This window comes from Callithrix jacchus, chromosome 5 (genome assembly GCF_049354715.1).
Source record: "Callithrix jacchus isolate 240 chromosome 5, calJac240_pri, whole genome shotgun sequence".
NCBI lineage: Eukaryota > Metazoa > Chordata > Mammalia > Primates > Cebidae > Callithrix > Callithrix jacchus.
Window position 1 is genome coordinate 65,597,418 of NC_133506.1, and position 15,493 is coordinate 65,612,910.

Below are 15,493 nucleotides of genomic sequence, written 5' to 3' on the forward strand. Positions count from 1 at the left end.
TCTACTAAAAATACAAAATTAGCTGTGTGTGATGGCGCACACTTGCAATCCCAGCTACTCAGGAGACTGAGGCAGGAGAATTGCTTGAACCCGAGAGACTGAGGTTGCAGTAAGCTGAGCTCATGCCACTGCACTCCAGCTTGGGCGACAGAGTCCTTCTCAAGGACGAAAAGAAAAAAAAACCCAGTTAATTGAACATTATGCAAAGCAAAAGCAACTAAAATGTATTAAGCATTTACTTCATACCAGGTATTATGCCAAACATTTTACATGCATTATATTTAATCCTTATAATTCTGCAAAGGTATCCCCGTTTTTAATCAAAAAAAATTTTAAGTGAGGTAGGAAAATCTGGAAGGAGCATTTTCTGATCATAATAGTAACACTGGGTTGCCTGCAGGTAGGATCTGGAACTATGTTTTTTCTTTCCCTGTATTTTCCAATTTTTCTTATATGGAAAGGATTACAGGTTTTTGTTTTTGTTTTTGTTTTTTCTTGAAACAGGGTCTTGCTGTAGCCCAGGCTGGATTGTGGTGGCGCCATCATGGCTCACTGCAGCCTTAACCTCCCAGGATCATCCCACTGAAACCTCCCCAGTAGTAGGTGGTATGCCCGGCCCAAATCAATATATGTTACACAATCAATAGCCCCTCAGAATAAAAAAATAAAATAAAAAACAGATGAAAGATTGAGGGTTGGGCTGGGTGTGGTGGCTCACACCTGTAATCCCAGCACTTTGGGAGGCCAAGGTGGGTGGATCACGAGGTCAAGAGATCGAGACCATCCTGGTCAACATGGTGAAACCCCGTCTCTACTAAAAATACAAAAAAATTAGCTGGGCACAGTGGCGCGTGCCTGTAATCCCAGCTACTCAGGAGGCTGAGGCAGGAGAATTGCCTGAATCCAGGAGGCGGAGGTTGCGGTGAGCCGAGATCACGCCATTGCACTCCAGCCTGGGTAATAAGAGCAAAACTCCATTTCAATAAAAAAAGATTGAGGGTCAAACAGAAAACTATCTATAGGTCAAGGAGGATTAAGAGAAAGGCTAAGAAAATTAGCCTACTGGCCAGGACTAGCTAACAGAGATAAATAATAAATCATACAAAACAATGCTGGAAGATCACTTTGGAAGGCCTCTTTACCTGAGAACCTAGGAAAAGCTAAAAGGCAACATGCCCTAGGGCAAAGGACAGCACTACACAGCAGAAAGATGTTCCAAGAGAGCACACCCAACTTCAAGCCACTTTACCACAGTCGTTCTTTTCTACAAACAATTATATCCAAAGATGATTAGTAAGAAGGAAGGATGCCACATGGAGCCCATGAGGACTTTATTAAGAGGGGAGGTGGAAAAGGTAACAAAACAAGTAAAAGAGAGAGGAAAGCCTGCTTTAGAGAAGAATAATCCCAGGAAGCAGAAGAAAATTACAGATGAATGAGCTATACTCTCTAGAAACCAAAAGTGACATCAAACTAAAAATAGATAAAAATAAAAGGAATCCCCAAAACATGGTATTATACACAAATTTAATAAATGACGCCAGGTGCAGTGGCTTATACCTGTAATCCCAGCACTTTGGGAGGTTGAGGTGGGCAGATCACTTGAGCCCAGTAGCTTGAGACCAGCCTGGGCAACATGGCAAAAACCCCATCTCTACAAAGAAAATACAACAAAAAAATTAGCTGGGAATGGTGATGCCCACCTGTAGTCCCAGAATGAGGTGGGGGTAATGCTTGAGCCTGGGAAGCTGAGGGTGCAATGAGTTGAGATCGTGTCACTGCACTCCAGCCTAGGTAACAGTGACACGCAGTTTCAAAAATATAGAAATAAGTAAATATATAGAAAACTTTTTCTTTTTCTTTTTTTTTTGAGACCAAGTTTCACTCGTTACCCAGGCTGGAGTGCAATGGCGCGATCTCGGTTCACCGCAACCTCCGCCTCCGGGATTCAGGCAATTCTCCTGCCTCAGCATCCTGAGTAGCTGGGATTACAGGCATGCGCCACCGTGCCCAGCTAATTTTTTGTATTTTTAGTAGAGACGGGGTTTCACCATGTTGACCAGGATGGTCTCGATCTCTTGACCTCGTGATCCACCCGCCTCGGCCTCCCAAAGTGCTGGGATTACAGGTGTGAGCCACTGCGCCCGGCCCTTTAGAAAACTTTTTCTAAAATAAAGAACCAATTCTGCAGCAGGAAAGGTACACATAGTATAACCCCAAAACTGATTCAGAATGAGTTACATCCAAAATCTGGCTTGAGGAAGGATAAATGTAAGAAAAAGAATACCGTGGATACCTAAACAGACAAGAATAGAGAAACATCAGGCTGACCTAACACTTCTCCACTACAACCTATGATGCCAAGTAATAGTAATTATCTATAGTTTCTTTGTTTAAAAGAAAAGCCATTAAAATTTTACTTTTGTTCTGTTTGTTTTTTTGAGACAGGGCCTGGCTCTGTTGTCTAGGCTGGCGTGCAATGGTGTGATGACAACTCACTGAAACCCTGAACTCCTAGGCTCAAGCAGTCTTCCCACCTTGGTCTCCCTGAGCCATCACACCCAGCTAAAATTTTGCTTTTATTTACACAATACATCGGCCAAAAAACTGAAGCTACACCATCAAGAATCTCCTTTGTTTCACCTTTATACAATCTCATTCTTCTCTTCAGAGGCAACCACTGTTAACATTTTAGTGTGTTTCCTTTCAGGCCTTTATCTGTGCCTCTACAGACATAGGCATAAAAGAAACAAACAGTTGTAGGGGATGAATGTTTAACATAAATGTATCATACCATCTCATTTAGCAATTTGATTATTTAACAATAGATCTCAGAGCTGTTTTCTTGTACACAAACACACACCTCACACACATATATATATTCCATATTCTTTTAAATGCTATACAGTAACTCATAAAATGAATGTAGCATATTTAACACATCCCTGCTGACATATGAATTCTTTGGACTATTAATCAGTTTCTTACTATATAAGCAATGCAATAAACATCCTATTATATAGCTATCCCTAGAGAAATGACCGCATTTGTGCTGAAAAAGTTCTTCACACTGTCAGATCAAAGAACATACAATACATGTTAAAAGATACTGTCAAATTAGCCAGGCATGTGTCGATAATCCCTGATACTCAAGAGCTGGAAGGGAGGACTCCCAAACTGCTCCTTTAAGAAATTGTAAGAATTTGTACTCCTACTACCAGTATCTGAAACAACCCATTTCCCACACTCTTGCTATGAAAGGCTATCATTGGTATTTTTTTCATTTTGGACAATCTCTTAGGAGACAACTAAATCTTGTTTTGTTTAGAGACAAACATTTTCATATGTTTACCACCCAATTTTTAAATTTTCTTTGTGAATGGCATTTGTAATACTTTTTCTCATTTTTTCTACTGGTTAGTTATAGAATAACTTTTATTTTTTCCCTCAGAGAGGGTCTCATTCTGTCACCCAGGCTGCAGTGCCATAACGCCATCATGGCTTACTGCAGCCTTGAACTCCTGGGCTCAAGTGATCCTCCCACCTTAGCCTCCTGAGTAGTCGCGACTATACGTGTGTGCCACTATGCCAGAACGCCAGATTTTTTTTCTTTATTTTTTTGAGACAAGAGTTTCACTTTTGTTGCCCAGGCTGGAGTGCAATGGCACAATCTCAGCTCACTACAACCTCCGCTTCCTAGGTTCAAGCAATTCTCCTGTCTTAGCCTCCTGAGTAGCTGGGACTACAGGCATGTGCCACAAAGCCCAGCTAATTTTTTGTCTTTTAGTAGAGGTGGGGTTTTACAATGTTGGTCAGACTGGTCTCAAATTCCTGACCTCAGGCGATCTACCCATATCAGTCTCCCAAAGTGCTGGGATTACAGGCCTAAGCCACTGTGCTTGGCCCACAGACTACTTTTTAAACAATTTTTTTTGTAAAGATAAAATCTTCCACCTACGTTGCTCAGGCCAATCTCAAACTCCTGCCTCAAGCAATCCTCCCCCTTTAGCCTCCCAAAGTGCTGAGATTCCAGAACTGAGACACCGTGCCTGACCTGTTTTGAGGCCTTTCTTCACACAGAAGTTTTATATATTGATATAGTCAAACTTACAATCTTCCTTTGGTTTCTACATTTTATACCTTGAGGAAGTCCATCTCTACCCAAAGGCTGTATCTTCTCTACCACTTTATACTGTTATTCTGTATATGCTCAACATTCAGGCTTTTAATAATACCACCCATGCTAAATAATACTCCCATGCTAAATTTCATAAAGAGGAATGTCTTTGAACTTTGTTCCCCTAACCTATTTGCTTATTTCACATTTTACAATAATATTTGAATATCTGATAAATTCGGGTTCTTTCCCATTATCATTTAAAATATTTTCTTAAATTCTTCCAAATGACTTTTAAGATCAAGATGGTCAAGTTAATGAGAAATTCAGTTTGAATTTTGATTTGGATTGCATTTAATTATTTGAGAGTTGTGACAGCTGTCCAATACTGACTTTTCCATCCAGAAATAAGGCAAAAAAAAAAAATCTTTTCTACTACATTATCCATTAACAAGAACAGTTTGTTAGTTTTGAGACAGAGCCTTACTTACTGTTGCCGAGGCTGGCAGGATATCCGCTCACTGCAACCTCCGCCTCTCAGGTTCAAGCAATCCTCTTGCCTCGGCCTCCAAAGTAGGTAAGCATGTACCACCACGCTTGGCTAATTTTTGTACTTTCAGTAGAGATGGGGTTTCGTCATATTGGCCAGGCTGGTCTCGAATTCCTGACCTCAGGTGATCTACTCGCCTCGCCAGGAACGGTTTATTTTTGTATGCCATCTTATTTTGGGTCATTGTAGTAAACCCATTAATTCTTTTTTTTTTTTTTTTTTTTTTTTTTTAGGGGGACAGGGTCTCAATTTGTTGCCCAGGGTAGAGTGCAGTGGCATGATCTCGCCTCACTGCAACCTCCACCTCCCAGGTGCAAGCAATTCTTCTTCCTCAGCCTCAGCATCCCAAAGTGCTGGAATTACAAATGTGAGCCAAACTACCTGGCCCTAAACCCATTAATTCCAACTGTTGATTCTCTTAGGTTTATGTAGATGCTAGCACCTATAAATGTTTGGTTGCTTCCTTTCCAGTATTTCTGATTCTTTTTGTTGCCTTACTACATGAGCTGAAATCTCAAATATATACTTAAACAGATGCAGAGATACAGGAACTCTTAGTTTGTTGCTGACTCTAATAGGAACGCACCTAGCATTTCTTTTTTTTTGAGACAGAGTTTCACTCTTGTTGCCCAGGTTGGAGTACAGTGCCTTAATCTTGGCTCAGTACAACCTCTGCCTTCCAGTTTCAAGCGATTCTCCTGCCTCAGCCTTCCAAGTAGCTGGGATTACAGGCACCCGCCACCATATCTAGTTAATTTTTTTTTTTTTTTTTGGTATTTTTAGTAGAGACAGGGGGTTTCACCATGTTGGCCAGGCTGGTCTCAAACTCCTGACCTCGTGATCCACCTGCCTCGGCCTCCCAAAGTGCTGGGATTACAGGCATGAGCCACTGCACCTGGCATGTACTTAGTATTTCTATTTTAATGTTTGTTGTAAATTTCTGGTAGATAGCCTTAATCAAGTTAAGAAAATATCCTATTAATTTCTAAGAGGGTTTAAAAAAAATAATTAGGAATGGGTATCGAAAATATACTATTTACTACATTTTTTGGATTAATCATACAGAGTTGTTTTTTTTTTTTTGAGATGGAGGTTTACTCTGTCGCCCAGCCTGGGGTGCAATGGCATGATCTCGGCTCATTGCAACCTCTGCCTCCCAAGTTCAAGAGATTCTCCCACCTCAGCCTTCCGAGTAGCTGGAACTACAGGTGTGTGCCACCACGGCCGGCTAATTTTTTGTATTTTCAGTAGGAACAAGGTTTCACCATGTTGGCCATGCTGGTCTTGAACTCCTGACCTCAAGTGATCCACCCGCCTCAGCTTCTCAAAGTGCTGGGTTACAGCCACCATGCCCAGCCATAAATTACTTAATGCTGAATCAATCTTGTGTTCATGGGAAAAATCGTACTTGGTGATATCGTTTGGCTGTGTCTCTACCCAAATCTCATCTTGAATTGTAGGTCCCATAATCCCCATGTGGTAGGAGGGAACCTGGTGGGAGGTAACTGAATCATGGGGGTGGTTTCACCCATGCTATTATTCTCATGATAGGAAGTTCTCACCAAATCTGATGGTTTAATAAGGGGCATCCCCCTTCACTTGTCTCTCATTCTTCTCCTTTCTACCGCCATGTGAAGGAGGACATATTTGCTTCCCATTCTGCCATTATTTTAAGTTTCCTGAGGCCTCCTAGCCATGTTGAACTGTGAGTCACTTAAACCTCTTTTCTTTAAAAATTAGCCAGTCTTATGTATGTTTTTATTAGCAGCATAAGAGTAGATGAATAATATACTTGGCCATAATTAATTTTTTTCATATCCTACTGGATTCCAGTTATATTATTTAGTATCTTTATATCTGATTTCTTATAGAAATTAGACTATAATCTTCCTGTTTTCCTTTTTGAGATAGTCTCACTCCATCATCCAGGCTGGAATGCAGTGGCGTATGCCACCATGCCCAGCTAATTTTTGTATTTTTATTTTTTTGAGATAGAGTCTCACTCTGTCACCCAGGCTAGAGTGCAGTGGCATGATCTTGGCTCACTGCAACCTCCACCTCCCAGGTTCAAGTGATTCTCATGCCTCAGCCTCCCAAGTAGCTGGAACTAAAGGTATGCACTACCAAGCCCTGGCTAATTTATATATTTTTAGTAGAGATGGGCTTTCACCATGTTGGCCAGGCTGGCCTCAAACTCCTGGCCTCAGGTGATCCACCCGCCTCAGCCTCCCAAAGTGCTGTGATTACAGGAGTTAGCCAATGCACTCAGCCCAATTTTTGTATTTTTACTAGAGGCAGAGTTTTGCCATGTTGACCAGGCTGGCCTCAAGAGATCCACCCACCTCAGCCTCCCTGAGTGCTAAGGTTACAGGTATGAGCCACCATGCCTGGCCTTGCCCAGTGTTTCTGTGAAGGTAGTGCCAGCCTTATAAAATAAGCTCCTAAATTTACTACCTTTAACTACGTTCTGGAAATGACCATGTAATCTGGGAAGTAAAAATGGTCCTTACTAGATTGAAGAAATTATCACCAAGGCTTAAAAACTGCCTGGGATTGAAATCTTTCAACTAACATTACAATGTCCTCTATATTTAACAATCTATTCAACTTTCCTACTATTTCTTGAAACAATATTATCATATATTTTCCTAGAAAAATCACACAGATTCATTTAGTTTTCCAATTTATTATTATTATTTTTTTTTTTTTACATACAGTCTTATTCTGTTGCCCAGGCTGGAGTGCAGTGGCACGATCTCGGCTCACTGCAACCTCTGCCTCCAGTTCAAGTGATTCTCATGCCTCAGCCTCCTTAGTAGCTGGGATTACAGGGGCATGGCACCATACCGGGCTAATGTTTATATTTTTAGTAGAGATGGGGTTTCACCATGTTGGCCAGGCTGGTCTCAAACTCCTGACCTCAAGTAATCCACTGCGCCAAGCAAATTTTCAAATTTAACAGGACAGAGTACTCTCATAAGTTTGAAGATCATCTGAGTTCATTTTACGTTGAATTTCTCATTCCTATATACTTCATTTATATCTTTTCTCTTGACTAAAATGGTTTTGTCTATTTTACTGGTCTTTTTTAAAAGCTGGTTTTTGGTTTTACCAATTAAGCTTATTGAACTATTTTCTATTTTATTAAGGTCTGCTTTTATTTATTATTAAGTCTTCCCTCCTCCTTTCTGTAGACTTATTTTGTCATTCTCATTCTTACACTGAACGCATAGTTCATTTTCTGTCTTTGTTTTTATAAAGATTCACTGAAGACTGCGTATCTTCTGTAGGCTATGGTGGCTGGATATGACAGGCTTTTGTTATCAGGACGCTCATTATTACTGATATCTTCAGTCCCTAAGTTTTCTTTTAATCTTAACTGCTTAGCTCTTTATATATATATATAAAACTTTTTTTTTGAGACAGAGTCTACCTCTGTCACCCAGGCTAGAGTGCAGTGGCGCAACCTTGGTACACTGCAACCTCTGCCTCCCGGGTTCAAGTGATTCTTGTGCCTCAGCCTCCCAAGTAGCTGGGATTACAGGCACCTGCCAGCACGGCCGGCTAATTTTTGTATTTTTAGTAGAGATGGGGTTTCATCATGTTGGCCAGGTTGGTCTCCAGGTCCCAACTTCAAGTGATCCACTGCTTTGGCCTCCCAAAGTGCTGGGATTTGGGCATGAGCCTCCGCACCCGGCCCCAGATTTACATTTAAATCTTATTATAAGATAAATTTTCTTTGCTTGATGGATACTTTTGTTTTTTTTGGCAGGGTTTTGTTAGGTTGTCGGGCTGAAGTATAGTGGCATGATCATGGCTCACTGCATCTCCAATCTCCCAAGGTCAAGCAATCCTCTTGACTCAGCCACCTGAGTAGCTGGGACTACAGGCATGTGACACCACATCTAGCTAATTTTTGTATTTTTCATAGAGGTGGGATTTCACCAGGTTGCCAGGTTGGTCTTGAAAACATGAATGTTTGCATGGTCTTAAAGTACTTCCCACTTACTCGTGGTAAGGAAAATAACAGTAACTATACAGTGGAAAATCAATCATCTTGGCTAAGGATGAAAATTGAGGGGCAGAAGACCATTATGTCTCTCTAAATGGAAGGGAAGGGAGAAGGGAGAAGGGGGAAGGGGGAAGGGGGAAGGGGAAGAGAAGGAGGAAAAGGGCCAAGAAAGGGGGAAGGGAAGGGGGAAACGGGAAAGGAAAAAGGGAAGGGAAAAGGGAAAGGAAAGGAGAAATACAATAAAAGAGAAAGAAAGAAGGAAATAAAGAATACAAACTACTTACGCAGTATGCTGCTCAAGAATGCATAACCTGAATCTAATCATGAGGAAACATTAGACAAGTACAGTATGAGAAATACTCTATTTAAAAAAAAGATTATTCCGGCCGGGTGCAGTGGCTCAAGCCTGTAATCCCAGAACTCTGGGAGGCTGAGGAGGGTGGATCACGAGGTCAAGAGATCAAGACCATTCTGGTCAACACGGTGAAACCCCGTCTCTATTAAAAATACAAAAAATTAGCTGGGCATGGTGGTGCATGCTTGTAATCCCAGCTACTCAGGAGGCTGAGGCAGGAGAATTGCCTGAACCCAGGAGGCGGAGGTTGCGGTGAGCCGAGATTGAGCCATTGCACTCCAGCCTGGGTAACAAGAGTGAAAGTCCGCCTCAAAAAAAAAAAAAAATTATTCCTCAAAAACATCAATGTCAGAAAAAGACAAAAACTGACCAACTGTTCCAGATGAAATGTGACTAAAGACACGAGGGCTAAATGCAATACCTGATCCTGAACTGGATGATGTACAGGAGTAACGAAGTGCCACCAAGGACACTATGGAATCAACTGATAAAATTGGAACATGGAAGATTAAATTTAATGAAATTGCTAGCTATATAAATAGAATATCCTTATTATTGGGAACTGACTATTTGTGGGAAAAGGTATTTCTTTGATATGTGCAACTTACTCTCAAATGGTTTAAGAAAAGCCGATTGTGTACTGCACACACACACCCCAACACACAAAGTGCAGATGATAAAGCAAATGGTATAAAATGTTAACAATAGGTGTCTTTCATAAAATATTAGTATTCTGTGTGTTAATCTTTCAACTTTATAAATCTGAAATTAATTCCAAATACAAATGGTTGAAAAGCCACAGAGTTTTTTTTTTTTAATGTAGAACATACTCACTCCTGTAATCCCGGCACTTTGGGAGGCCAAGTCAGGTGGATCACGAGGCCAGGAATTTGAGATCAGCCTGGCCAAGATGGTGAAACCCCCTCTCTACCAGCTACTGGGGAGGTTGAGGCAGGAGAATTGCTTGAACCCAGGAGACAGAGACTGCAGTGAGCTGAGATTGCATCACTGCACTCTAGCCTGGGCGACAGAGCAAGACTCTGTCTTTAGGAAAAAAAAATAACATAAAGCTACATTTTTCCCTCATTTTTTTTCTTTTTGTTTTTTAAGGCTAGTCAAGTGAAACAGTGGGAGTAGAAAATACCCCCTATGTTCCTCACCTACAAAAATGGAATACTATAAAACACTATAAAACAGAAGTGGTCAAACCATTTCACACCTCTCTCATTAAAGTATCTGCAATTATTATATTAGTCACCTCATAAAGTTCAAATCCTGTAATGACCATTGGATGATAAAAGAAACACAACAAGGCAAAGAAAAGGCATCAGCACTAACAAGAACAAAATGACTTTCATTTTTCTTTTTCTTTTGAGACAGAGTCTCGCTATGTTGACCAGGCTGGAGTGCAGTGGTGTGATCTTGGCTCACTACCAACTCCACTTTGTGATATGTCCACCTGGCCTCCCAAAGTGCTGGGATTATAGGCGTGAGCCACCATGCCCAGCCAGCTTTCATTTTTCTAAGGCATAATAAGTTCCAAACCAAAACAAAGGTTTAGGAGAGCCTTAAAGCACCTAACTTCCTGTTGGACATAACATATTTAAAAGATAAGCTTAGGGTAAAACTTATCGCAACTGACTTGTCTGTTTTGTGTTAAACTTACACACGATCAAGTCACAAGGGTAAATAATGCTTTATCATGGCCAGGCACGGTGGCTCACACCTGTAATCCCAGCACTTTGGGAGGCCGAGGCCTGTTGAGATTTATTCGGGGTGGTTGGCAAAATATTACAGAAAATGTTTAGGGTAAGTTATTGATTATAGTTTCAGACTTTTTAGCCTTCCACTATAATCTACAACTTTCCCTAAATATTTTGCCAACCACCCCGAGTAAATCTCAACAGAGGCAGGCAGATCACCTGAGATCAGGAGTTGGAGACCAACCTGGTGAACCTGGTGAAACCCCATCTCTACTAAAAATACAAAAATTAGCTGGGTATGGTGGCAGGTGCCTGTAATCCCAGCACTTGGGAGGCTGAAGCAGGAGAATTGCTTGAACCCAGGAGGCGGAGGCTGCAGTGAGCTGAGACAGCGCCACTGCACTCCAGCCTGGGCGATAAGAGCAAAACTCCTTCTCAGAAGAAATACTAATAATGCTATATCATAATAAAATTCCATTTTAAAATCAGACCAAACTGCCTTAACCAATATTGGAACACTGTAAAAATAGTTTTAAGCTTAGAAGAGACCTCCCAAAGCTATATTTTAATTTACTACTTTGTCTGTCACAAAGGAGATTTTTTTAAAGCACAAAACAAGGAAACTTACAGTTCATCTCGTTGTCTCTGGGACAGCACCATCTTGGCTGTAATGTCAAGCTTATCTGATACAGTGGTATGTCCCTCCTTTGGGAAATCAAAAAGCTTTTCAATCCGTGGACTTATAATTTAAATATGCCACTCAGGGTCTTCCACACAGGGGAAAAAGATTCTTTTACAAATGAATCCAACTAGTAACTAGAAGATATTCAACAAGTAGGATTCATTCCACCTAAGGAGAAAGAGAGAGAAAAATAAAGATTTCATTTAAAATTTAAATTATTTCTAAATTATTAGTTGTAGTACCCATTTTCAAAGATAAAGTTTCCTGTGATGTTAGTATAAATATCAAATGATGATTTTCAACTTACAATGAAAGTCGACTAATGTCAAAAATCATACTGTTTTATGTATTTTAAACTACTTTTTAAATTAATAATTAAATGAGCCAAAACAGCATTACTTTTAACATAAATTTACCCACTCCCAACCACATTAACCTGCCAAATACATCTGATTTCAGATATCAACATATAACTCTAAAAGACTGTATTTATCTCTTAGAGACAAAAAGTAAAATTTCAAATTTATAAAAAAGGTATAAAGGGTAAAACACAAGGGTTTCATGAACTGCACAAGCCAAACAATGTCAACTATCACTGAAGTAACCTTCAAGATTGAATGTTAATCACCAATAACCTTAGAATGGCCGATATTTAAAAAATATACTGCTCAGCAATCTTATGCTTATTTTTTTTTCTGAGACAGGCTCTCACTCTTCTCACACAGTTTGCAGTGCAGTGGGGTGACCACGGTTCACTGCAGCCTTCTGTCTCTGGGCTTAAGCAATCTTCCCACCTCAGTCTCAGCCTCTCAAGCAGCTGGGACTACAGGCACACACCACCATGCCTAGCTAATTTCTAAAATTTTTTTGTAGAGACAGGTACCCCTACACTCCTGGTCTCAAACTCCTGTGCTCATGAAATCCTCCTGCCTCGGCCTCCCAAAGTGCTCGAATCTTACCCTGTCTTAACCAATGCACCTAAGTGAAAATGTATTTGAGAGAGTCTTATTTAAAATAGAAGCTACTGGTGTTTATATCAAATTTGACTGGAAGAGGCAATTCAAAGCAATAAAAAAATCATCCTCCAAATGAAATGAAATTAACATATAATCAAGAGCCTGTGGGACAACCAATCTAGAAACCTATCATGGACAGAAGAGTTAAGAAGGACCATTTCCTGAGTACCTTTTAAATGCCATGCCAGTCACTGTTCCAGGCACTGGAAATACTGTGGTGAATAAGCCAGTGAAGGAAGAAAAATGACGCTGGGTGTGGTGGTTCACACATGTATTCCCAGCACTTCGAGAGGCTACGGCAGGAGAATCACTTGAGCCCAGGAGTTCAAGAGCAGCCTAGGAAACAGAGGAGACTCCATTTCTACAGAAAATTTTTAAAATTAGGTAGGTGTGGTGGTGCATGCTTACTTGAGAAGCTGAGGCAGGAGGAATGCTTGCCACCCAAGAGTTCAAGGTTAGTTAGGTACAATCATGCCACTGCACACCAGCCTAGGTGATAAAGCAAGATCCAATTTCTTTTAAAGGAAAAAAAAAAAGCTTACCTTGGGGTTTCAAATATGAGCCTGAGGCCAGGCCCAGTGGCTCACGCCTGTAATCCTAACACTTTGGGAAGCTGAGGTGGGCGGATCACTTGAGGTCAGGAGTTCAAGACCAGCTTGGCCAACATGGTGAAACCCGCCTCTACTAAAAATACTAAAATTAGCTGGAAATCGCTTGCACCCGGGAGGCAGAGGTTGCAGTGAGCCGAGACTGTGCCACTGCACTCCAGCGTGGGCAACAGAGAGAGACTCCATCTCAAAAACAAACAAAAAACAAACTTGAGCCCTTGAGTGAAAAACTGACAGCTCAGGTACTCACTCTGGCAACTGCTATTTCATTAGAGATCCTTATCTGAAGAGCAATTCTAGTAAATATAAGCAGGAATTTATCTTATAATCCTAATGATTCTTCTGACCTGGAGCCCAGCTAACTACAAATGATAGCTGAAAGCCATCACTATCACTCCATCTAAATTCTGAGAAAGATGATTGGTGTCAGTAAGAAATAGAGGAATTAGAACCAAACACAAAAGACAACCCAGTAAACCATACTTCTTTGGTACTCAGCAACTGCCAATTATTCAAGCCTCACTTTTCTTCATATTTTTTCTTTTTTGAGACAGGGTCTTATTCTGTCATCTAGACAGGTGTACAGTGGCAGCACAATCATGGTTCACTGCAGCCTCAACCTGCTGGGCTCAGGTAGTCCCCCTACCTCAGACTCCTGAGTAGCTGGGACTACAGGCATGTGCCACCAACCCTAGATAATTTTTTTTTTTTGTATGTTTTGTAGAGACAGGGTTTTGCCATGTTGCCCAGGTTGGTCTCAAATTTCTGAACTCAAGCAATCCTCCTGCCTCAGCCTCTCAAAGTCCTAGGATTACAAGCGTGAGCTAACATGCCTGGCCCAAGTCTCACTTTTCTAAGTCTTAACTGTTCCCAAGCCAAAGTATCTAGACATTCATATATTCTGAAAAAGGTCATGGCACCATGAGACAGTTCATATGGTGAAGATTCCTTATGGTACCTGAACTTTCTACAGGTTTTTACTCTCCGGTACAATACTCCATTAACAAAGAGTAAATTACATAAATTAGAGTGAAAAAGAGGTATAGCAAAAATCCCTGCTGTAATCAGAAAAACCACTATATTATATATATTACAGAGTCCAATTTAATTATAAGCAGACCTCTGCTAGCCGGAAAAGCAAATCGATGTACAAGAATAATGACAGTGCCGTGCATGGTGGCTCACATCTGTAATACCAGCATTTTGGGAGGCTGAGGTGGGAGGATTGCTTGAGCCCAGGAGTTTGAGACCACCCTGGGAAACACAGCAAGACTCCGTCTCTACAAGAAGTAAAAAAAAATGAGCCGGGAATCGTGGCACACACCGTAGTCCCAGCTACTCAGGAGGCAGAGGCAGGAGGATCACTTGAGCCCAGGAAGTCAAGGCTACAGTGAACCATGACTGTGGCACTGCACTCCAGGCTGGGCGCCAGAGAGAAACCCTGTCTCTTAAGAAATAAAAATAAAAGAATAATGACAGTCATGGAACTGTAGGAATATGTAATAATGATAAAACACAAATCATTAAACACATTGGTGTACTGATCCGATTAATTTATTAATTCAACAAACATATACAGAATAGTTAATTTATATTATGTGCTAGGTATTATCTTAAATACTATGTTTAATGGGGAAAAAGACTTGGTCTTTTTTTTTTTTTGAGATTGAAATTTTGATCTTGTTGCCCAGGCTGGAGTGCAGTGGCACAATCTCAGCTCACTGCAACCTCCACCTCCCGGCTTCAAGCAATTCTCCTGCCTCAGCCTCCCAAGTAGCTGGGATTACAGTTGTCCACCACCATGCCAGACTACTTTTTGTATTTTTAGTAGAGACAGGTTTTGCCATGTTGGCCAGGGTGGTCTTGAACTCCTGATTTCAAGTGATCCACCCACGTCAGCCTCCTAAAGTGCTGGGATTACAGGCGTCAGCCACCACACCCCGCCGCCAGACTTGGTCCTTATATTCAAGAAGTTAAAGTCTACTGGAAGAGTCAGCCAAGGCAGCAATTAAAGCAGCGTGACTAATATGACAAGTATTGCCACCTGTGGGTGATGACTCAGGATGAAACTGAGCAGGCAAGCAGGCCACAAAATAAGCTCAGGTCTTTACAATTTATCCCAGGGCCAATGGGGAGCCATTAGATAAATTTTGTAGAAAAAAATCATTCTCACTTACATAGTGAAGAATAGACCAGAAAGGAGGCTAGCAGTAACGAAGGTGACAGGTAATAGAGGTCTACACTAGGATTACAGGAGTAAATAAAGATAATTAGATGCATTTAAGTTGTTTACTGGGTAAATCTTACAAGACTAGTGACTCAATGTGGACAGCCAGAAAGGAAGAAAGTCGGTCAAGGAGTCAAGTCATTTCCGGCTTACAACTAAGTTGAGGCCGGGTGCAGTGGCTCATGCCTATAATCCAAGGACTCTTGAGAGGCCAAGACAGGAG

General features: G+C 41.1%; 1 protein-coding gene across 22 annotated transcripts in view; it reads right to left on the reverse strand.

Moving 5' to 3' along the window:
• PAFAH1B1 (platelet activating factor acetylhydrolase 1b regulatory subunit 1) overlaps window positions 1-15,493 on the reverse strand; it is a 95,718-nt gene that overhangs the window by 29,784 nt on the left and 50,441 nt on the right. For 14 of the 22 annotated variants that reach the window (XM_078372429.1, XM_078372431.1, XM_078372444.1 and 11 more), the window contains one exon: window positions 11,366-11,587. The exons of 1 other annotated variant lie outside the window; for it this stretch is intronic. In XM_078372429.1, the coding sequence (XP_078228555.1) occupies window positions 11,366-11,397 (32 nt within the window). In that variant the 5' untranslated portion in view covers window positions 11,398-11,587. Of the gene's footprint in view, window positions 1-11,365; window positions 11,588-12,604; window positions 12,772-15,493 lie in introns of all 22 variants that reach the window. 7 more of the 22 variants (XM_054255586.2, XM_078372430.1, XM_078372435.1 and 4 more) reach the window with 1 other exon arrangement.